At 32.9% G+C, this 25,241-nt stretch overlaps 1 protein-coding gene across 2 annotated transcripts in view; it reads left to right on the top strand.

Moving 5' to 3' along the window:
- The window catches only part of ODF2L (outer dense fiber of sperm tails 2 like), a 38,285-nt gene extending 14,711 nt beyond the window's left edge, over nt 1–23,574 (top strand). Inside the window, exons 8-16 of one of the 2 annotated variants that reach the window (XM_049771250.1) lie at nt 4,489–4,598; nt 6,866–7,001; nt 10,350–10,460; nt 11,856–11,960; nt 13,916–14,074; nt 15,987–16,072; nt 16,154–16,316; nt 20,308–20,433; nt 23,296–23,574. In XM_049771250.1, the coding sequence (XP_049627207.1) occupies nt 4,489–4,598; nt 6,866–7,001; nt 10,350–10,460; nt 11,856–11,960; nt 13,916–14,074; nt 15,987–16,072; nt 16,154–16,316; nt 20,308–20,433; nt 23,296–23,424 (1,125 nt within the window). In that variant the 3' untranslated portion in view covers nt 23,425–23,574. The remainder of the gene's footprint in view (nt 1–4,488; nt 4,599–6,865; nt 7,002–10,349; nt 10,461–11,855; nt 11,961–13,915; nt 14,075–15,986; nt 16,073–16,153; nt 16,317–20,307; nt 20,434–23,295) is intronic. The other variant, XM_049771251.1, reaches the window with a different exon arrangement.
- The last annotated feature ends 1,667 nt before the right edge of the window (nt 23,575–25,241 follow it).

Below are 25,241 nucleotides of genomic sequence, written 5' to 3'. Positions count from 1 at the left end.
TAGCCTTTTCAGAGAAGTTAAAGTCTTTAGACAAACATAATTTTGCTCAATGGTATAAATTCAAGGGGGTAGACTAATACTGAATCTGAGGTATTATGAATTGACATGGAATAGTTATACAATAAGTACATACTTTTACCTTTCAGTTATCAAGAATTGCACAAGCCATAAAAAGGTATAGTAAAGAGGTATACATAGGGCTTCATTTTAAGTATTAGCATTTATGGACCCAATGGACAATATAGATATATTATCATCCAATCAAAATTCTAATCTTTCATTATCACCTCATGAGAAACTACCTATATGAACTTGATAGTGAGTTTTATAATGATTGCTGTGCAGTGTCTTTTATATATTTACTCAGTGAATTTCTTTTTCCCATTCTAGTTTTAGGTTAAATTGAATCAAGGAGAAGGGTATGCAGTTTTAGTATTTAACTTTATAAAGGTGACTTAAGTAATAATTTAGGCATTAAGTGTTATTTATGCTTCTAGTAAAACTATTTATAGAGTGAAATAATTAATCTCTCCCACCCTATGCTGATTTTGGATTTGGATAGCAAATTTCACAATTTAGTTTCCTGAAGTAACCATGCTTATGGATGCTAGTTATAGTAATGTCTTCCTATGTATACATGAAGGAAAGAGACAGAGAAAACAGGCAAATGGGATAAAGATTTTATATTGGAGATGAAGATCCAAGTTTTAGGAGAGCTTTTCACCTCAAGTGGACTTATGTTTTCTGAAGGAAAATCCTTGATAAAATTTGACATTAAATCTGCAAGAGAATAGAGGAACCCTTTTCAATTGGAAGATTTAGAACCTATGTTCAATATCATCATGTTGGATTAACCTCTGGATTGTGATGTGAAGGGTGTGATATCTTCCAATTAAGTTTAAGGCAGTCTTAGGAGTTATTTCCAGTAGATCCAGTTTCCAGGTCCTAAATCCTGAATGGCTTGACCATATAGGAAAGCTACAGAAAATATTCATTTACTTTGGGGAGAGAGAGAATACAATGAATAGGGTACTTGCCTTGCTTGTTTCCAAATTGGTTTCAGTCATTGGTATCCCATGTGGTCTTCTGAGCCCACCAGGAGTGATTCCCTAAGTTCAGAGCTAGGAGTAAATTCTGAGCACTCAGTACCCCCAAAGAAAACAAAACAAAATAAAGCATCCTTACCTGAAAAAGGTACAATTTTAAAATAATATATTAAAGCTTTACTATATATATATATATATATATGTATATATATATCAGAACTTACGAGTATAGGAGACAGAGCTTGTTAGTAAAGACATTGGACTAACTTGCTATTATTTTATGAGGCATTAAATTATGCTTTCATGTATACATTAATTAAAATCAATAGTGGGACTTTTAAACAGGGTATTCCAGTTTATTCTATTAATGTTATTTTAATTTTATATTAATTTTGTTCATCTGACTTTTATCAGGTGGCTAAGACTTGTAAGGACAATGTAATTGCCATTGTGTTGGCAATAACTTATTTGGTGATTTCTCTATTTCCTATCATTGGAGATTTCTCTATCATTGGAGATTTCTTTGGGGCTACCCTTTTAAAAGAATAGGTTTTAGGAACTAGAGAGCTAATATAATAGGTAGAGTGCCTACCTTGTATGCAGCTGACCTGAGTTCTATCTCTTGCACTGCATATGATTCCCCAGGTACTGTGAGGAGTATTCACTAAACACAGAGACATAAATAAGCCCTGAACACAGTTCAATTTCCCAAAATATGCTTCAGTGAAAATTTCTAGACATGGTTTTGGTATTAGGCTTTCTACATGGGAAGGCTTCACTTCATCCTGAGAACATACAATGAAGTTATAGGAATATATCGATTACCCATTGCTGGGAGCAATTGAATGACATTTGTATATGTTCCAATTATCCATTAATAGTAGTAATGCCCCATGCAAAAAATATACTTGAGTGATATTTTCATATATATGGGTTTGATAACTCAAATACTAGTTGTAAACCACTTTTGAAACCTAAGAATATTCACAGTACCTACCAGTAGTTTTGTGTAAGTTGTTTTGGTTTGGGTTTTGAGCCCACCTAGTGGTACTCGGGGATTATTCCTGCCTTTGTGCTCTGTATTACTCCTGTTGCAGTTTAGGGGATCAAACCTTCCTCATCCTTTTGCAAAGAAAACTCCTGCCAGTTGTACTATCTCTTTGGTCCCATTTTGTGCTAGGAGGTTAGGGTTGAGCTACTCCTAATAGTGATCAGGGCTTACTCCTGGCTCTATACTCAGGAATGATTTTTGGCAGTGCTCAGGGTATGGTGGGTGCAAGGCAAATGCCTTACCTACTTGTACAATTTCTTTGTTACCTCTGCCTCAACTTTTGCTTGGACTTTTGTTTGGACCATTTTATTTGAGTCATAGGAAGTTAAAATGTAGAGCTTCTCACTGTAACATTTTTAAGGATTTAAGAACCAGTTGACTATCCTGGTATTCAATGAACCTGTGCCTGATATTAAATTTGTACCCTCTTTATTTCCAATATTGTTGTTCAAGGGCAGTATTCTAATCTTTTGTCATCAATAGATAGTTTGGAAAGAGTAAGTCCTACAAAGTTCACTCAGTTGGCATATTGATATCCTTTTAGTACTGCTAACCTAGCATAGCAGTCTATTAGAGAATCCCCTGGTACTCAGATTCTATTTTTCTAGATAAACTTCAACTTGTAATGGGAGGTGCATTTGGGCTACAGTCAACTATGGTCAGTGTTTACTCCTGGTTCTATACTCTGGGTTCTTTTTTGGCATTGAGTCCAGATGGTTTTCCAGATCACCTGCATGCAAGGCAAGCACCATAATCCTTTTACTATCACTTCAGCCCCTAAATTTCAGTTTATAATAGTTATGTATGCTTAGCAATAGAGTGTTAAGAGTAGTTAATTCCTTAGTACCCATTTTTACTTGAGGATTTTTTTTTGTAGAAGAAACTCTGTTTATATAATGTATTAAAGTCACCCCCAAAGGCTGACAAGCCTACCTCAGGACAAACAGTTTTGTTGTTGAATAAACTTGGAGGAGGGTTCCCCTGCCCTAGAGTTCCTGTTGAACTTTTCAATACATCCTGCTTTATCAAATCTGGAATTTCTAATGATATGTCAATGCAAAGGGTCAATAATTGTGGCATTACATTTACACAATTATGGTGAACTGTACCTTTATCAGGCAAGTATAGCATGACTGAGCAAGTTACAGTGAATAAGACTGAGGTGGGAAAGAGAAAGGAGATAATCTTATAATAGTCTACTTGCTGAAAAAAATTGAATCTCGTCAGAGTTTAGTAGACTCTCAGAAGTATGAATACTTGTGACAATACAGCAAATGCTTCCACCAGTTAGCTGCTGTGGCTACTACTGTCAGATGATTGGAAGATGCTGTTTGGCTTCTGGGGTTAATTGTGAACTATAGTAAACAATAGGTCTATGCTATTTCTTTTTCCCTTGTGTTTTAATTTCTGAAGTGTGGTATTCATGCTTGATTTTGCATTGGCCTTATAAAAGCATAATCTTGACATGAACGTCTTACACATCAGTCTTACAGCCTTATTGTTTTAATTAGTTTAATAATCTCATAATTATATCATGCCTTACATTTTCTTCCCATATTTTATAAGTAAATTTTTAAATGTATAATTTAATGTAGTTACTCAATTTATACTTTATAGTATATGTTAAATTTTATTTTATATAACATTAGCAATTAATTATTGGTACTATAGTCATTTCTTTGAGTTTATTTTTCTGTGGAAGATAGAGGGGTCACAATGGCTATAGCTTCTTAGATAAACTTGGTAATAATAGATTCTTTGACAGTTTTTTTGAGGGTCTGCTCTTTGCCAGACACTATTCATGGCCCTCGTAATGAACAAAACAGACAAATATATCTGCATCCCATAACTCTCAAAGTAGAGAAGCTACCAGTCTCATTTTTATCTCTTTGCCTAACAGTGTTTGAAGACTGACAGAGGTGACTTGTTGGGTCAGCCTTCAAAACAGGTTGGCATCATTATAACAAAAATAACAAAGGGTGCATTATTAAATGCTGTGAAATTGTGGAATTTCTGTTAGATTCTATATAAACATCACTAAGAGGTTCTTTATTTTCTAGTACTAACATATTTTAGCTTCTTCTGTATGTTAAATAAATGCAAGGTGAAAATTTAACAAATGGAAAGAGAATTATATTCACTTATTATAAAGTGTTGTTTGAAAAAGTTACTTCAATACCCTTTATTTTGGAACTGCTTTTATATACATAAAATGTAGTATATGTTATTAAAACATTTTTATATTCAGATTTGTACACTGACCATTTTTATAATAAAATTTTTATGATTTGTAGGATGTACTTCCTTATTTATTAATGCATTTGTGGTTAAGACCCTGAACAAAACCAAAGTGTTATTAAATTACAAGATGAATGTTTTATGTATTTTTAGGAAGCCAAGTTGTCTGAAACAATTTCAGCTTCCAATACCTGGAAAAGTCGTTATGAGAAAATTGTAATAGAAAAAACTGAATTGGAAGTTCATATTGAAACAATGAAAAAGTAAGAAAAACTTAGAATATTTTAATGAAGAATTTTTTTTAGTTCTTTTAATAGTGTTTTTAATTTTTCTGGATTATGTGTGTTAGAAGTTAATGTCTATATTATTTGATATTTTTGCTATTTGTAATTCTATAAATATTTAAAATCCCTCTATTGAAAATACAACAAAATGTGATTATCCTTTAAAAATGTATTAGTGCAAACATTAGAAAAATTTGAACTTGATTAATATTTGATGTTTGAACATGTATTACCTTGTATTTACAGTAAGATATTAACACTAAGTTTTTGTTAAACTGAAAGTGGTATCTGTCCTAAATAATATGTAAGGATACATTACAAAATTTACAATAAAGTATAAAAAAAACTTTTTTTTAAGAGAAAAAAAATTTTTTTTATTTAAACACCTTGATTACATACATGATTGTGTTTGGGTTTCAGTCATGTAAAGAACACCACCCGTCACCAGTGCAACATACCCATCACCAATGTCCCAAGTCTCCCTCCTCCCCACCCGACCCCCGCCTGTACTCTAAACAGGCTCTCCATTTCCCTCATATATTCTCATTATTAGGACAGTTCAAAATGTAGTTATTTCTCTAACTAAACTCATCACTCTTTGTGGTGAGCTTTCTGAGGTAAGCTGGAACTTCCAGCTCTTTTCTCTTTTGTGTCTGAAAATTATTATTGCAAGAATGTCTTTCATTTTTCTTGAAACCCTTAAAAGTGCTATTCTTAAAAAGCCTTAAGTAGGAAAATTAAGAAAATTAAATAAAAATCTTATATTTTATTTCTTGGACTATATTATACATAATCTAGCAATAATAAACCTTGATATTTTTTTCATTTTATTTTCTGTATTTTCTCTTATGTTTTGTTTTCAAAAGCTGGCATATAGTTTGTTTATAAAGATGAATTGTTAATGCCTCTCTTGATTTTTGTATTTAAGCTTGTTCCTAACATTTATGTCTGTGGGAGTACCTATGAGAATAAAAGGTTGACATACCTTTGGGTGATATTTTTGATGTTTTATAGCAAAGCAAATGTTGAATGATTTTGGGGGGGCAGACAAGATCAGTAAATAATTATTTATTGCACATAAATATATTTTATTATATGTAAAATGTAGAAAGAAATAAAAAGAATACATACTGATGAAAAACAGGAATATGGATACATGTTCTTTCACAAGATTATTAGGAAATGCAAATCAAAATCAAATGATATCATCTCAAACCAATGAGAATAGCTGACATAAAGTAAATGGAAACAACCAGTGCTGGTAGACAGTAGATTAAAAAGGAACTTTGTCCACTTTTGGTAGAAATGATACCTAGTCTAGTTATTATAGAAAATGAAGTGAAGACTCCTCAGAAAATATATGATCAGAACATATGATCCAGCAATATCCTCCAAAGGGTCTACCCACAGGATGCTAAAACACCAATCTATGTTAGTTATAGTATTATTAATTACAGTTATTAGTTACAGTATTATTCACAACATTCAAGGTCTAGAAACAACTCAACTGTCCAGTAACATGTGAGTGGAGACTGGAAATGTGGCATTTATATACAATGGAGTGCTACTGAGTATGAGAAAAGATGAAATCACACAGTTTGCTGCACCCTGTATGAAATTGGGGGTATTGAAATAAGAAAAGTGAGTCAGAAAGTAAAATAAAAAATTTTAAGCATTCCTAGAAGTATTCCAGGCTTACTCCTGGTTGCCTAGAAAAATAGTGTGGGGTGTCAGAATTCAGATGGGCCCTGTGTAAGACAAGATACCCACCCCACCTTCTATACTATCTCTTCAGCCTTTTACAACATGATCTAATTCTTATGCAGAGTATAAAGAAACAAAGAGGAATTAGAGAGTCCCACACAGATCTAACCCAGAGATACTGCCAAGAGAACAGCTAAACTGAGGTTGCAAAGTTGGGTGGTGGGGAAAGGAACCTTTGGACAATTGTTATTGTATTATTGACAATGATGATTGAGGTGGCAATATAGTATTGAAAGTATAAAAACAATAATATATAAAACAATATATACTATAATATAAAAATATAAAAACAATAATATATAAACTTTTAACCCATATTACTTAAAAATATTTTCCTTATTAAGGTTGCTTAGAATCCTGCATTCTGCTTTCCTTGTTCTGCTACTTCTAGTAACTCTTCCGACTGTGAATTCTATGGGTTATTATTTGAGTAGAAATTTCTATGATTTTGAAAATTTACATACAAAATTTATTCTTAAAAGGCAAATCACTAATCTTTTGGAAGACATGAAGAAAATCGAAGACCACGGGAAAAATTCATGTGAAGAAATTTGTAGAAAACTTAACTCAATTGAACATGAAAATGAAACTCTAAATCTTGAGAACACAAAGTTACAGGTACCATATGTCCTTGTGTTTGTACATTGTATAATGACTTATTCTGCTTAGAAGCAGTTTGAAATAAGAGCATATTTAAGTTCATGATTTATTTTTTTATTCTTTATGCTTTTCAGAATATTAATTTATCATACATGGTAACTTCTATAAGAGATGACTTCTGTATACAAGTTTACATATATTTAAATTTCACACTTGTATGTAAAGAATACCTCCCATTGCTTTCGGTCATATTAAATAGATGTAGCTGAATAATTGTCTCTTTGCATCAACTTACAACTTTTAATTTACTGTCCAATTTTAGTAGTTTAATGAGTCATCCAAATTACATTAACTTCAATGCATAAGGTTTTCTTTAGGTGTCATGGTAACGATTGGATATAACTTCAGAGTTGGTCTGTCTGAAGCCAGAAAGTATGTTCTTGGCTGCTTCATAACCAGAAAGAATTTTCCAACTTAATCAAATCCAAGAGATGATAGGCTTTTATGTGTACCAGAAGAAAGATGAGAAAGTAGCTTTTATTCTTTGAGTATATAAAATGTATTTATATATATATATATGTTATATAGAAATAATGAAGATCAAATAACCAAAGGCACCGTTTTTAGTTTTGTAAGACTATTTTTGGAAGATAGAAATTGGAAGACAGGAAAAAAAAAAGTTTACGTAAAAGAAGGTCAGAATTGTCCATTAAAAGTTGACATTAAAAAAAATATCTACCCTCTTTTACTCACTCGACTCTTTTATTCCTAGACTGTGGTCTTTATCCTCACAATCCAAAGTAGCTGCCAGGATTCCATCTATTATAGTCAGATTTCAAAGCAATAGGATAGAAGGAAAAAGGGTGTGTGGTGTGTGCCTATGTGTGTAAATCCCTTGGGGCGGGGGAGTGGTTTACATATCACTTAGCACATCTCTTTGTTTCAGCATGTAATTCTTCCTAGCAAGACTAAGGATTTTAGTTTTCTCTGGCAACCAAATCTAAATTCTTATTATTTTATACAATTTGTTATATTTTCCTGTTACCTCTTTTGAAATAAAATTTATGACATGGGAGTGCTTGATTGAAGAGTTCCTGTCTTGTATGTATGTGATCCTATATTCAATCCCTAACATTGAAAACAAAATCCAACCAAAAAACATTTATGTTATAAAGTTGTTTTTATTTATTATATAAAGTTGGAGAAACACAAAATTTCAAAAGAAAAAAATTAGTTCTTAAAACACACCACAGAAATATAACAAAAATTTTAGTATCATTTCATAGCTATTAATAGATAATAGATACTAAGTATAGATTCTTAGATACTTATTGATTAATAGAATTGTAAAGCTATTTTCTTTGTTTTTTGTTTGTTTTTTTTTGTTTATTGGAAACATAAATGTGAATAGCATCTTTGAATTTTTTTAAATGTTTTTCTTAAGTTATTCCTAGAAGTGGATTTAAATGCTTAAAAGTAAGGTCAAATTGATGCTAAAGAGATAATACAATGTGTAAGGTGCTTTCCTTGCATGTGACTGACCTGGGTTCAATCCTCTTATGGTCCTCTGAATCTGCCAGTAATGATTCCTGAGTACAGATCCAGGAATAGGTCCTAAGCACCACTGTATGTGCCCAAACAAACCCCAAAATTGCCTATTTGAAAAATATTGGTGTTATGTATTTTGAATTGCCCATAAAATGATGGGTCCATTTACTCTTTCTAGTACTCAGCAATGTTAAAATAAGTCTCCCCTAATTTGATGTGGAATCTATCTTATATAGCTTTGGGGCTTTACAAAAAAAATCTATATCCTGGATTCTAATTTAATCTCTCTGTCCTAGAACTTGCTCCCAAATTCCAGACATATATTCTACTTGTCTTGTCTATAGAGATATTTAATTGGTGTCTAAAAGTTATGTACAAAATGAGGCTCTCAATAGTTCATTTCACAGCATTTCTCATCTCAGTTAGGAACTATTATCCAGTACTTGATATCATGCTTGCTTACTTTTGTTCTCATCCTCCAATCAGTCACACTTCTCATCAGTACCTGTGCCATGTAGCTTTGAACCACCACCATCTCTCAAGCTTATTGTGACTTCTTCACTCTTTCTGTTCTGCCCTTGCCTTTGCATTCAACAATCAAAGTAGCAATAAAGTGCTACTATAAAATTGTAAATCAGGCCCTAACACTGCTCTGCTGAAAATCCTTCAGTGTTTTCTTGGTTAACTTCTTTGACTTCATCTTCTTTCTCCCTTTGTCTCTTTCTTGCCTCCTAAGCCTTCTTGCTGGCTTTCCCTACCATTTTCTTTCTTTTCTCTCAAAGAGTGGTATTTCTTTTTCTAATTTACACAAAAGCCCTTTTCTGAGTAGGAAGCTGCATTCTTTGGCCCATCTCCAACTTGTCATTTCTATCCAAAGTACATGTAGAATAATATATTTATTTTTTTTATTCTTGTTTTTTGTTTTTGGACCACACCCTGTGTCACTCAGCTGTTACTCCTTGCTTTGTGCTCAGGAATCACTCTTGGAAAGGATCAGGGTACCATATGAATTGCTAGGTCTACTATATGTAAGGTAAACACTACCTGCTGTAATCTCTCCAGCTCTTATTCTTAAGTTGTGTTTTGTTTTGCTTTTATTTTATTTACTTATTTTTGTCCATCTGCCATTTGTTTTGATCTGTCATTGGGTATGCTCCATGAGAGAAGGGAATGCTCCATAAAGACAGGACTTTTGTTCTTAATAGTTCCTATGTATTTTCACATACATTATAAATGAATCTTATAAAATTTTTCTTCACTCAGTTGTTATCAGTTTGTGAGGAGGAGAGACACTGCTATCCATTCTAAGCTAATGAGGGGCTGTTTAATGTGAGGGCCCAACATTGAAGTTGTACTGAAATTTTATTTATTTTATTTTATTGTTTTGGTTTGGGACCACACCCGGTGGTGGTCAGGGGTTACTCCTGGTTCTGTGCTCAGGTATCACTCTTGGTGGGCTCAGGGGATTTTATGCTGGAGATTTAACCTAGCTTGGCCTTATGCAAAATTGGACAAAACTGTTAGTAGTATTGAAACTTCCTGTCTAAGAAGCATGAGCTTTCTATTTAAAAAATTATTTTTTAAAATATTTTAAGTTTTGATATTGTTTTACATATTGTTAAAACAATATTAAGCAATTTATTAATATATTAATATTGTTCATAATACTATTTATATTTTGGAATTAAAAATTTTAGATGGTAATTCTATGTAGTAATAATTATTACCTTTGTTGAAAAAAATTGGTTTTTAATTCTATAGCTCTATGGTACAATGATCTCTGATTGTTTATAAAAATCTACTTTGTGTTCTTTATAGACTATACTTGCTACTTTGAAGGATAAAGTTACTTCTGTTGAAAATGAACTCTTAGAACTGCAAGAAGTAGAAAAACAACAGAAGATTCTTGTTGAAGAGTATAAAACTCAGGTGACTATTACATTTATTTTTATGCTTATTAAATTTGTTAGGCAACATTAAGGGTTGAATTAATTTTGATCTAAATAAACAACTGAAGAAGATAGGAACATTATGTGATAGAATATCTCTATTCAATGTTTTTTATATCTTTTTAAGTAGCTACTTTTGCTGTTATTGAATTTATACATATTTCTTAATATTCCATATTATTAATTAAGAACTAAAATTAATTTTATAGGTGTAAGGTAAATCATATAGTCTTTTTTATTTTGCAATATACATTTTAAGAAGGTGCTTTTGCTATTAATTCATACATCTTTCTTAATTCAACCTAAAATTAACTACATTAGTATAAGGTACAATCTTATTGGTGATATTTATTGTCTTGTGTAACTAAACAGTATTGACTTAGAATAACTGTCTTATAAGATTAAAGCCCAATGCTCCTCCATTAAATAAGGTATAATTAATTTTTTTTGTGTTAAAAAACTGGAAAATACATTTAAAAAACTGGAAAATAACATGTTAATCAAGATAAGAAAAAGAATATATGAATTATTGTTTATGTTTTATTAATGCACTCTAAAATTTTTCAAGTATACTTTAAAATTTTTTAAGAATTTATGTAGGATCTTGAATGATAGGTTGACTGGTCAATTTTATTTAAAGAAAGGCCAAATTAAAGAATAATTTCATGGTAGAGTTTGCATGTGGCTTCAATTCCCAATAACTCCAAAAAGTTAAAATGAAGTTAGGATACAAACTCAAGGAAAAGCTTAGTTATGTAGATAATTTAGAAGGAATTGTATTTGTTTCAATGAGAAAAAGGATCTGAGACATTCAGTTAAAGTATAGCATCTAAGCCACAGGCAAGAATGAAGGATAAATATACTGTACATCACAATCTTTTTGTGATTTACTTACATTTTACTATCAAATTTTTCACACTCTTCACCTGAGTACCAATAACTTATAGATTGTATTCTTTTTGAAGCCAATTAATCAGAATAATTGATTAAAACTCCCATGATTGGTAGCATTCTAGATTCTGGACATTATATTTAAAAAATGCACATGTATATACTTTTTGAGTTGATTCTTTTTTGAGGGGGAAGTAAAATAATTGGAATTGGAGTAGGTTGGATAACTACTCATTAATTACAGAGTCATTGTCCTGAACTTGACCTTATTTCCATCATGTTTAGAGCTGAAAGTTTTGATGAAAAATATAGTAAACTATAAAAGGATTGTGGTATAGAGTGGAAAATTGCTTGACTTTCATGCTAAAATAAAAAATAACATTTATTAAGCATATTGTGGTATCAAAATTGAAAATCCAAATTTTTAGCTTTTATTATATACTGTGATCATCATAATAAAATACTTTATTACTTTTATTTTCAGATACAAAAGTTGCAAGAAGCAGCAGGAATGGTCAAAAGTAGATGTGAAAAATTGTTACATGAAAAAAAACAAATAACTAAAAGGAAAACTAAAAAGTTGGAGAAAGTAAGTTTGAAGTTGTAAATGATAAGGTTTTTTTGTATGTCTTATGCTTTATAAGGATTATATGGATTTTTTTCCCCTTTTTTTGGTAAATCATACCTTGGAAGAAATATCTGTTCTCACTCTTTGTAGAAGTTTGTTTTCTGAAGAAATAATGTTTCTTCCAGGCTTGAAATGTTATTTGTACGAATGTGTTTTCAATTTTTCCTTAATACTTGGAAAATGGTACAAATTTAAAATTTTTTGATACAAGAACAGATTTATGTATCCTTAAAAATGATTATTTATCACCAAGCCTTGCCAACCATAAATACGCAAATTTGAATACCTCTTATTTTTTAATTGAACTTTTTTGGTAGTAAATCTGTCAATAAAGCAAAATAAGGATTTTATGCTAGCTGGTGTTTTGGAAGAAAATATTTAAAAAACATCATCATTTCCTTTTATTCAGTCTATTTTAACAAAATGAGAGGAAGGCCAATATTGGCATGTTTTGATGTTTTTGTGAATATTTTTGAGTTTTTAAATGAAAGTGCATTTCTTTTTCAGATCTTTTCATATTGTTTTAAGGAAGCAGTAAGTCACAGGGTGCTAACACCTCCAGCTGGATAGGCTATGGAATATTAGTGAACAATTTCATCCCAGCATAATGAGGTGACTCTGATTTGCCCTGGATTTTTGGGTTGAGAGAGTGAGACATGAATGTGAAAAGGTTCTTTCTTCATCAGGAACTAAGGTATAAGATAGCCCATCAAGTTTGCAACTACAGATTTCTTAAAATTACTTTTTATTAATTTTTAGCATGCTGGAGGGAGTGAAAAAGAATTTTTCTATCATATGGTCTTTTTTCTCATGAGACATACCAATGCAAATGCCTCCTATGCTTGGGAACACTGTCAGGAAAAATAAATCAAACCCCTGTTCAAAAGGCACATGGGGGTAGGAGTCTTTTGGCAGATATTGTGAAGTCCCAGTGTTTTCTTCTGATACTGAATGAGAAAAAGCTGTTTTCTAATGACTGTTTTCCCCTCTTCTATTTTTTAAAGTCTCTGGTTTTCTCATGGGCTGTTCCATGCACAGAGACCCAGAACTGTGCTTTGTTCTAGTCTTCTCCTTTGTCATCAAGAATTCCAGATGCCACACAGTAGCTCTTAGCATTCCAAGTCTCAGACACAGGAGTCCAATTCTTGTTTTCCTTTTTATGAACAATCTAACTGTTGTATGTTTATTTGTCAGTAGTAAAAGCACATCTTAAGTTGGCTTCTTGTTAAGGCTCTACAGAAGTGCTACTGTAAGAAATTTCAGTAGCCTCAGAGATTATTAGAGTTAAAATTAGAGAGATTTTATTAATCAAATTACACTGTAATAAAACTGGTATCTGTTATCTTGAAATAATAATGTATAGTAACACCTACTGAAACAAAAATTAATAAAGTAAGACTGCTTTAATTTTTAAATATCTGGGGCCCAGGGTATTTTGGTTCCATGGTAAAGTACAAGCCTTATAGGGGAGGTCCTAGATATGATCTCAACAAATTCTTGACAGTAAATAAATAAAATACCTAGTTTACACAAAGGAGTTACTGAAAGTGACCGTCAGTTTAGAACTAATGGACAGATAGTAGGAAGCTCTTACTCAGCTTTGCTGGGAATGACATGGATTTAAAAGGTTTGACAGGATTTGAAAGGCTTGCTTCCTCTTAGTATAACATCCTTCTGCAAGCTATTGTCTATCCTATATTCATTTACTTAGCAAACTTTTATGAAAATTGCTTAATCTTGAAATAGAAGTTTTCAGAAAGTAGTCTTTAAGTTTGTGCTCATGAGGGTTGGATATGTTGAAAAAAGCATTGGACCTGAAATAGTTACAAGCATGTATGTCTAGTATTTAAGATGAGACTGAAAACATTAATGCTGAATGTGTGACCTTGCACTTATTTCCTAATGCCATGACATAGATGAGAGGCCAGATGGAGACTCATGTGAAGGAGTTAGAGCGTGTTTACACGTCCCTGACTGCAACTGAACAGAAGCATCAGAAGTGTCAGGAGAGTCTGCAGCAGTTCCAGGGGAGATGTGCAGCCCAAGCATACACCGTTAGGGAGCTGCAGGGCCAGGTGTTCAGCATCTTTCTGATTCTTGCTAGTTGTGCTAAGAAACTCTTTGGAATGATTTCACCAGTTGAGGGCACTCGTGTCAGTGTTTAAAATATGTACATCCATGCATATGTGTGTCCACATAGAATATATATTCCCGGGGCCGGGCGGTGGCGCTGGAGGTAAGGTGCCTGCGCTAGCCTAGGACGGACCACGGTTCGATCCCCCGGCATCCCATATGGTCCCCCAAGAAGCCAGGAGCAACTTCTGAGCGCATAGCCAGGAGTAACCCCTGAGCATCACAGGGTGTGGCCCAAAAACCAAAAAAAAAAAAAAAAAAAAAAAAAAAAGAATATATATTCCCATCTAAATCAGATACTGAAATATCCATTTTATGTAGGCTGTTTAGTATTTTCTAAGCTTTTTAAAAAATATTTTATAGGAAAATTTGGTCATTCAAATTTCCTGATTTACACACGGACTTTCAGTTATTTTCTGTGAATTTTTTTTGCTATTATTTTAAATTTTGTTGGACTGAGCAATTATAAAAAGTAATCTTCTTATGTGTCTGTTAAGTTTGTTAATATTTTAGGTTGGGAGTAAACATTGGTGGAGGGAGGGTCGCACTGGTGTTGTGACATTATATGCCTGAAACAATTGTACTAACTATAGCTTTTCAAATCATGGTATTTTAATAAAAATAATTTAAAATATATTTAATTCATGATTTATTTGTACAAATTGTGATTAGGCCACATGAGTACAATGTAAGAGAAAGCAACACTTTGCTTTTAGATGTCTCTTTTTAGACATCAGATTAACTAATCTATTGTAATTTACCTTGAAAATTAAAAATTCATACGAGTTGAAATTCAGCTCAGTAGGAGAGCATTTGCCTTGCATGTTTGAGGTTTTGCCATCAATCCCATAGATACCACCTCAATGTTTAATAAAGAAAAAATTCTAATAAGCACTGGTATAATTCTCAATTGATTTATCGAATATGCACTTTTCTTGCTCCCTTATACCTGTGATTTATCATACAATAAACTCCTAAGCCTGTGCCTAATACTTTTGGCATTAATAATTTTCTATAATGAACCAATTTTTTCAAAGATGTACTTCTAATGATGGCAGCAATTTCTTTATTTGCAAAAAATAGTTTTAAAAATGATGTCCTATCTACCAAATATAGCTTGAGCTTTTGTTTTGAACTGCATCCTATTTAACATTTAGTGGAAATAAAAATGGTGACACTTGAACACCAAACCCATATTCAACAACAACAGAATCAGTACCCAATTTACAACAAGCTGTACAAGTGAGGAACAGTTACACTAGCATTTTAGGGGGGGGGGTAAAGGAGGGAGATATGGGATGCATGCTAGAAACAGGGGTGAGGGACGGTAACACTGGTGGTCAGAATGCCTCTCATTCATTCTCACTATGTGGCAGCAAAGGGAACCATGTTTCCTTGTCATGGGCAAATGTAACTATGAGTTATTGTATTTTGCTTCTTAGAAAATTTATTTTTTACTTAGTAAAAATTTCACAGATGTTCAATTATCTGTCTTATATATAATATATATGTGGTGTGTGTGTGTGTGTGTGTGTGTGTGTGTGTGTGTGTGTGAAAGACAAAGCTCTAAAAGTCACCTCCAACATTGAACAATGAGATTAATTTTTTCTTAACTCTTTATATTTACTTGATAATATATTTATTTTTCTGTAAATTCTTTTCAGGCTGGTTTAACTGTTGAAAGAATTTTCAAACTTTAGTGAGGGTCTTGTGTTTTAAAACTATTAGGTATGTAAGTTGCTATAACAGTGTAATATTTCTTGGTTTCTCACTGTACTGTTTCTAGTAGTGATGTATATAGGTTATTTGAAAGTTATTATAAAGAAACTAAAGCTATTTAAAAATAAATTTCAGGTAAATGAAAATCAAAAACTTTTGACAAAGCTTTCTCTGGAAGAAGAAAATTATCTTATTCAGTTGAAGTGTGAAAACCTTAAAAAGTAAGTATGAAATTGTTTCAAATTATTGCTACATTTTTCTCTATATTCTCTAATTTTTAAGTACATATTTTCTGTACAAAGAAAATTAGAGCAAATGGATGAAGAAAATAAGAAGCTTGAAGAAAAGCTAGCAAACCAAGAAGAGTGTCTTAAGCATAGCAATCTCAAGTTTAAAGAGAAATCTGCAGAGTACACAGCATTGGCCAGACAGCTGGAAGCTGCTTTAGAAGAAGGAAGACAAAAGGTACAGATGGCCTTTACTTAGAAACTTTTTAATTAGTTTACCCAAAAGTCCTCTTTTTAAACAGACTATCTCATCTTGCCAAACCTACAGTTAATGTTTCATCCTGATGATAGGGTGAAGGGAGTAATTACACTTTTGTTCTTTACCTACGTTTTTTTTTAGAAATAAACAGACATGTTACTGATCCAGAGTTACTGCACTAGATAAATAATGATGGGCACAGTGAAGGGTAAAGATGGCAAATAATTTGAAATTTCCTCCCCCACAATTTTTTTTAGAACCGCTCCAAGATACCAATTATTGAATATATTTGGTTTGGTCAGGGTAAGTAAACTGTTAAAGCTCAACTCCCTTTTTTTGGGCAAATTCTGTTGTGTAAATACATCCAAGAACTAAGTTGCAGTTGAATTCATTTGGTTGGTCTCACTTTATCAGGTATTCTGTTAAGCATGAAAATGATAATGCATTTAAAGCCGAGCACCTAAACGCCTTTCCTCAGGACTCAATAACTCAGGGTTCAGTGAGTTATAAGTAGGTGGACAAATAATTGCCATCCAACATGTAAGTGCTGTGATAAAGGGAGGGAAAGGCACACAGGAGTACTTAGTAAAGGAAATGTTTCAGGAAGAACCTAAGAAGAATAAAATATATTAAATCTCTTGAAATGATAATATTGTAAGAATGAATCATGAGCTTTGGAGAATAATAGAAACTAGATTTGAATTCTGACTTGAACACTTTTAGGATAAGATACATCTACAGTTTCATAAAAATGGTATGATTAGTTTCCTTGATAGGATTAAGTGATGGTAATGAGAGATTGTCTATTTGTCTATACCCATAGTATTTCTTACATGTTTATCTCTCATTCCCTTGAATATAAGTTTATATTTTTATTAATTATTCATGTCTCCACTTAATAGAAACATCTAAAATAATATGTCCCATATCAAATGTTGAATCTTCCTACCTAAACACTTTCACCTATAATATTTCTCACGCCTTTTTAATGACAATGTCATATCCTATCAGAAATCCTTCAACTATGACTCTTATATGAGCCAAATACATATAATGATTTCTTTTGACTCCTGAAAACCAGCTTAACTGATTTATAGGAACACATATTGGGGGACAGAGTGATAATACAGAGAGTAGAGGGCTTGCCTTGAAAATAGTTTACCCATATTCAACTCCTGGTATTCCATTAGGTCCCCTGAGTCCCAGCAGAAGTGATCACTGAGTGCAGAATCATGAATAATTTCTGGTGTATCCCCAAAACTAAACCAGAAATAAATAAAAGAAACAAACACAATGGAATAGAAGCTAAGTGGTGAAATGTAAGTAAGTGGTAGAAATTTAATCCAGATTTCTCAACTCACTTATCTTTGAGGATAGTAAATAACTTTATTATGGATTTGCCCTAAATAGATTTTGGAGCTACTAGGAATTCTAAAATTTCTTCCCCAAAGTATTCAAGTCTTCAGAGATGTATCAGTCCTCTGCTTTCTCTCACGGCTGTCAGTGTACTGTAACCAAAGTCCATACGGAGCAAAGTCTAAAGGACATGGGTATTTGTTCTGAGTTCTGCCAGCATTCCTCATTCAGAGTATGTGAATTTATACACAATTTATACAGAAGAAATCTTTGTAAATCAGTTTATCCTATAACTTAGAATTAGGCCATTATAGTTCAGTTAGACAGGTTTCTTTCTTTTATATTAGACTCTGTGTTTCCTCTCTAATCCTTAAAGTTCCATCCTAACATTCTTGTAAATAGACTCCCACAGATATGAATTCTTGGAAAGATTAAGCTAAGTTAGACTTTGTGGTTAAACCTGCCAAGAATGGGGCTGGAGAGATAATACAGTGGGTAAGGTGCTTGTCTTGCATGCAACTGACCCTGGTTCAATCCTTGCCGTCCTATATGGTCCACCAAACTCCCATCAGGAATGTTCCTTGAACACCGAGCCGGGTTAACTCCTGAGCACTGCTAGAGGTGGCCCCAAACCAAAATGAAATAAAATAAAATAAAATAAAACATGCAAAGGAATAATGTAAGCTCAAATTCGAATCTCTTTGAAAGTGAACGAAAAAACACGTTTTATTTGCTTGGAGGGAGGGAGGGAAGGAGGGAGGGAGGGAGGGAAAGAGGGAGGGAGGGAAGTAGGGTGAGACAGAGAGAGGAGTGTGTGTGTGTGTGTGTGTGTGTGTGTGTGTGTGTGTGTGTGTGTGTGCGCATGTGTGTGTGCGCGCATGCGTCACTCTTTTGCTTTCAGTACTAGTTATCCAAGTCTATAATCAGCATTGGAATGTAACCAGAATGAGTTCTTAGGCTTCACCGCTGCTCTAGACAACATGATAAATATATGTACACTAAAACATGCAATTTGTTCCAGTATGTTACAAAAATATAGCATTTGGGAAAACATACATGATTGCAGAGTAGTGAAAATATATACATCTTTTTTTTTAATTCATTTTTATTTAAACACCGTAGGTACAAGGTTTGTTTCATAAAACAGTTTTTTTCACAGATAAAGTTGTTCATTATAAATTACAGCCATGCAATGAATTATAATCTTCACCAGTGTGTGTTTCCTGCCACCAATATCAACAGCTTCTCTTTCACTCTCCTTGATTCTCTTTCCTCCTACCCACTCTCTCCCGCTTGCTTCTCTCCCACTCTCTGTCCCCTCTCTCTTTTGTGACATATGGTTTGTAATACTGCAAATAAGGGGTGCCATGAACATCCTTTTCATATTAGAATTTATCTACTTTAACTGCACTCTTCATTCTTTGTGACAAGCTACCTAGGATGGGTTGATCCTCCTGATTTTCATCTCTATTATATCTGGATATCATCGTCACACTGTCTTTTTTTCTTATATTCAAGAGATGAGTGAGATTATTCTGTTTATCCCTCTCTCTGACTCATTTCACTCAGCATAATACTCTCCATGTCTATCCATATATAAGCAAAATTTATGACATCATATTATTTCTAGTGGCTGCATATTATTCCATTGTGTAGATACACCCAGTTTCTTTAGCCATTCATCTGTTGTTGGGTACCTGGGTTGCTTCCAGATTCTGGCTATTGTAAATTGTAAATAGTGTTGTGATGAACATAGAGTGCAGAGATCATATTTGTCTTGTATTTTTGTGTTCCTAGGGTATATCCTTAAGAGTGGTATTGCTGGATCATAGGAAGCTCAATTTCCAGTTTTTTAAGGATTATTCATATTGTTTTCTCACCAACAGTGAATGAGAGCTTCTTTCTCCCACATCCATGCCAGCAGTGGTTGTTCTTGTTTATTTTTTGTGATGTGTTCCATTCTCTGTGATGTGAGATGATATTTCATTGTTGTTTTGAATTGCATCTCCCTGATGATGATTAATGATGTGGAACATTTTTTCATATGCCTTTTGGCCATCTTTATTTCTTCTTTGAGGAAATGTCTATTTATCCCCCCCCCCCCATTTTTTGATGGGGTTAGATTTTTCTTGTTCTGTTCTGTCAGTACTTTATATATCTTAGATATTAATATACCTCTTTTATGTTAAGCTAATTTTACACATACTTATACTGCAGAAAGTTTTGCACAGTCAGTAGGACTGAATAATGCTAGACAGAGATTAATATATTATAGGTGCACATAAGTATACAACCTCCTCAAGATAGAACATCATTTTTTATTTGTTTTGGTTTTGGTTTTGGATTACACCTGGAAATATGTAGGATTTATTCCTGGCTCTGCCCTCAGGAATTGGGACCATTTAGGATGTCAGGGATTAAATCTGGTCAGCAAGGTCAAGATAAGTGCCTTACCCATTGTCTCTATCTGGCCCCATGATAGAACATCTTTAAACATGTTCTGATTATTTGTCTAGCATCAAATTAATATCTATTTAGAAAAAAGAATGATATAGTCATTTCAAGTAATACATTACTAAATTGAGTTATTTTACTCTTTCAATGAAAATTATAGGTATCTGAAGAAAGAGAGAGAATGTCTTCCAGAGAGAAGGCTTTGCAAGTTAAAATATTAGATCTGGAGACTGAGCTTAGAAAGAAAAATGAAGAGCAAAATCAACTTGTCTACAGCATGAATAGTGTAAGTATTCATGTGACTTAATAGATTTTCATTAAAAATAAGTTAACATTTATTGAATATTAATACCATGTGGCATGGTTATTAAATAAAGTAAAAAGTGAGGGAAGTCAAGAATATTACTTTGCTGATAATCTTAAAAATGAATGATATAAATTATAAAAAATAAAAATGTCAGGCTTATACCAGAGAAATGGCCTCTTGCATTCTTGGTAGCTTCTATCATATGACTTTTGCATGATATTTTAATATTTTAATTAAAGTTATAGGTATAAACTACTTATTTTCTTTATGATGTGAATATTTCATTGTTAAAGATAAAATCAACTGAAACTTATCATGAATTATATTTTTAAATATGTCTGGAATATTGATTGTTACATTATAGAAAATTATAACTTGATGCTAAGTAAATATTAAGTATTCTTATATCTGCAAATGTGATGGTTGCTTTGGTCTACCAGCCATGAAATGAGAATACCAAATTGGCTTTTTTTGATTAGGACTTTAATGTTTGTTTCTAAATATTCATAAAACAGTCAACTGATAAAAGGTACTGTGAGACCTTAAAATATTCATGGTGATTAAATTGCTTGAAAACTAGTTTACAGTGACATAGAAAATAATGATAATTTATTTTCCTAAGAACTGGAAACTATAAAACTATTTTTTTTTCATTCGCAAATGTCTAAAATGTTGGAAACCTGAAAGGTTCAAAAGTGAAGTGATTTTTGGCAAGTCTATTAGTTTAATTTTATTGCTATCCAAAGTTCCATTGCAGTTGAATCAGAACAAAACATTTGTCACTTTTAATTTAGTGCAGGTCATTCCTTTGTTTCTGAGCTTTTTTATTTTCACTCACTGTCAAGAGTTTCTGATTATATGTATGATGCTCTATCTGTAATTGTAGAGAAATTGAAAAAGTATACAAATACATCAAGCTGAAGTGGGTTTTGCTATAATGATTCCAATACTTGTCCACTAAAAATAAGTAAGTTTAAGGTCTGATATTTTCTTTAAGTTGGTCATTTGAAAGTTGGATAAATATATGATATGATATATATGATATGATATATATATATACATATATATATCAGCTGGTAAGGTAGCTTGCCTTTCTCACACTTGACCCTGGTTTGATTCCCCAGAACCTCATATGGTCCCCTGTCCTTGATCCCCCCCAGCAAGAACGATTCCAGAATACAAAGCCTAGATAAACCTGAGTAGTTCCAGATGTGGTCCAGAAACAAAATAAAACAAAACTTGGTAATATTTATTGTAGTTTACAAATATCTAGAATTTTGAATCTCTAGACCATGTTAGAAAATAGGCTTGTGTGTTCTGTCTTCTTCAGGGGGCAGTTGAGTGGACAACCCAATATTAAATTTTACATATGTCTTAAAATCAGTCCTGACTGATTTTCAGCACCCAGAGAGCCTGTCTCATTCTATCCTGAGCATCTTACAGTGCAGCCCTTTTCTCCAGGTCTACCCAGTTGTGCCTGAGAAAGGTTGGAAGGGTGCTTGCCCACACATCAGCATCCTTAGCAGCTTACTTTTGGATAACCTTCCTGAAAACCAACACTACTTCAATCTTATTAATACTTTAAAATTCATTCACATTTTGCACTGTACTCCAAAAAGATTGTGCTTATTAATATTTACTGATAAAATTTGTTGTATAAAATTGATGTTCCATGAAAATCATTAATAATAATTATGTCTGTGACTTTGTAAAGCTCAGTCTAGCATATTATTTCTATTACTCTCTATTCTGAAAGACATCACTGAGTTTCAAAATAATTGGTCATGTGTCATTGAAAACCTTATAGAAAGCAAAGAAAGGATTTCTCAAAGTACCCATATTTTAGCTGAAAGCTTGACTCTCTAGATTATTGTCAGTGAACATCTACTTAAAATTTTATATAAAATTGAATATTTAAAAAATTTTCCTCAAATAAAGAACAATCAGAATAGTAAGATCTCTTTATTTTTTAAAGAATCTTTAAAAATTAAAACTATATTATCAAAATCAGAGTGTCAACAGTTTTCAAAACAGCAAAACTATTTCTGTGATATAAATTATATTAAATTGCAAGGAGCCAAAGAGATAGCACAATGGTAGGGCATTTGCCTTGCACACAGCTGATCCAGGATGGATGGTAGTTTGAATTCCGGTATCCTATATGGTCCCCTGTGCCTGCGAGGAGAGATTTCTGAGCCCAGAGACAGGAGTAACCCCTGAGTACTGCAGAGTGTGAGCCAAAAAATCCAAAAAAACCCAAACTATTAAACTACTAAGATATAAGTTTTATAATACAATTTTTACAGAGAAAATAAAAATTAGCATTAAAAGATGTGTCTAATGCAATACAAACTAATTTTAATGGTTTAAAATAAAACCTACTGAGTTTATCATGTTACCTATGTACTCTTTTGGGGTGAAAAGAATGTATATCAAACTAATAAGAGTAGAGATAAATCTGAAATCTGTGGTATATATGTGTGTGTTTTAGTTATTCTGGCTCTTTGAGGGGGGACAGGGATGGGGCTATCATATCACACTCAGCTATGCTCAGGGGGCTACTTCTGACAGGGGTCTTCAGACATAAGCCATGCTGGGGATGGAACCCAGGTCTGCTAAGTATAAGGGAAATAGCTTAACCTTCTGTACTATCTCTCTGGCCACGGTTTTGGATTATTGAAGTGAGCTCTAAGGTAAATTACTAGTAAGCACATCCAATGTTAGAATTCTTTCTTATAGAAAGTGAGTCATATTCAATTCTTGCATATATAAACTTTATACTATGACTGTCCTTTAATCTGTTCATCATTACTGATTATCTTTTATTTCTTTTTTATTTAGAAAGTACAACATCAGGAAGTATGTTTGAAAGAAATACAACATAGTCTTGAAAAGTCGGAGAATCAAAATGAAAGCATTAAGAATTATTTACAGTTTCTTAAAACTTCCTATGTAACAATGTTTGGATAAATTGTTAAACTTATTTTATAAAAAAATAAGATTTTACAATTTGTCTAAAAAATGTGTAGGTAAAACAAATAAAAGTATTACCTATTATACTTTATCATTTGGAGATGGTAGTACTAATATTTGTATGTAAGAATATTTGAAACATAAACTGTTACCAATTATACTTGTAACAAGTATAAATTGTAAAAATTGATATTTTTGATGAATAAGTTTACTTAACTCAGGTTTAATGTGTATTTAAATTATACTTGATTTTATATTTTGTACCCATATATATGTATATGTACACACACAAACACACACAAGAAGCTAGCATCTTGGAGTTGGAGAGATAGTACAGCAGCTGGTATACTTTCCTTGTATGCCCCAACCTAGGTTTGTTCCCTGGCATCCTATGTGCTCTACTAAGCACTGCCAGGAATAATTCCTAAGTGCAGAGCAACCCCTGAGCACAGCCTGGTGTGTTCCTAAAACAAAAATAAAAAAAGAAGCCAGAATAAACTTTATGACTATTGGTAGCTGTTATTTAAGTGCATTTATAATGCATCTAGGCTAATTATGAGCCAACACACAAATAGATGAGTTAAAGTAGTTATATAATTGTTTTACATTATGGTGCTATATTTATATCTGTATATAAGTATTTTAATAAATGAAAATACTCTGGACATTGATTTTGAGCAATGGTATAATTATATACTCTGAGATACCAAATGTCTTCATGTATGTCTTTTGTATTATTATTTCAAATATATGTTATATTTATAATTTCTGTTAGATCTATTTTTTGTCATTTTATGTTAGTGGTTATCTAATACTCTTTTGTATTATTAAATTATTTATTTAATATATTTCATTTTATTTAAACACCTTGATTACATATATGATTGTGTTTGGGTTTCAATCATGTAAAGAACACCACCCATCACCAGTGCAACATTCCCATCACCAATGTCCTGATTAATCTTTCAGGGCACACAGAGGAGCTAAGTAACTGAGTGCTGCATTCCATCCAGCTGCTGGGTGTCATCGCTGGTATGCAGCTTTCCAGTGCTCAGCCCTCTGTTTGTCCTGATTCATGTTTCAGGGCAAACAGAGGAGCTAAGTTATCAAGCGCTGCAACTCATCCAGCCACCGTTCATGCGGCTTTCCGATGCTCAGTCCTCAGTTATGCTTTTATGGGAAACAGAGGAGGTGCTCTGTCTCCCTCTTGCTGTCCTATTAATCACTGCACCCCAGCCAGCTGCTATTGGAGGTGCCCCCTCTCCCTTCTCTCAATGTAGATCACAATTAAAAAAGCACAGTCACTCACTACAAATGAAAAATGTAAAATGATTGTTGGCATTCCAAAGTCTAGCTTTATTAAACATATACTGTTAGCCTTTGAGGGTTCTACTCTTTTTTCCTTACCTTTTTTAATTTCCATTTGGTGTGCATTAAAAGGAGGTAGCTTTATATGGCAAATATAGCCCAAATCCTACTTTTAAGAGGAAAAGTAAGAGATTGTCTTATACGCCCAGTCGTCTTATATGCCAGAAAATGCGATATATTTATGGCCCACTGCTCTTATTTTTAAGTACTTCTGTGTCAGAGTTCTAAGGATGGAATGTATTCAGTGCATTTAATTTTTATACTTGATGAGTTGACTGTTATTAATTTTTTTTTTTTTTTTGGTTTTTGGGCCACACCCTGTGATGCTCAGGGGTTACTCCTGGCTATGCGCTCAGAAGTTGCTCCTGGCTTCTTGGGGGACCATATGGGACGCCGGGGGATCGAACCGTGATCCGTCCTAGGCTAGCGCAGGCACCTTACCTCCA

Source organism: Suncus etruscus, chromosome 4 (assembly GCF_024139225.1).
Source record: "Suncus etruscus isolate mSunEtr1 chromosome 4, mSunEtr1.pri.cur, whole genome shotgun sequence".
Classification (NCBI taxonomy): Eukaryota; Metazoa; Chordata; class Mammalia; order Eulipotyphla; family Soricidae; genus Suncus; species Suncus etruscus.
The sequence above is the reverse complement of the archived record's forward strand: the minus strand, read 5'-3'. Positions and strand labels throughout refer to the sequence as shown.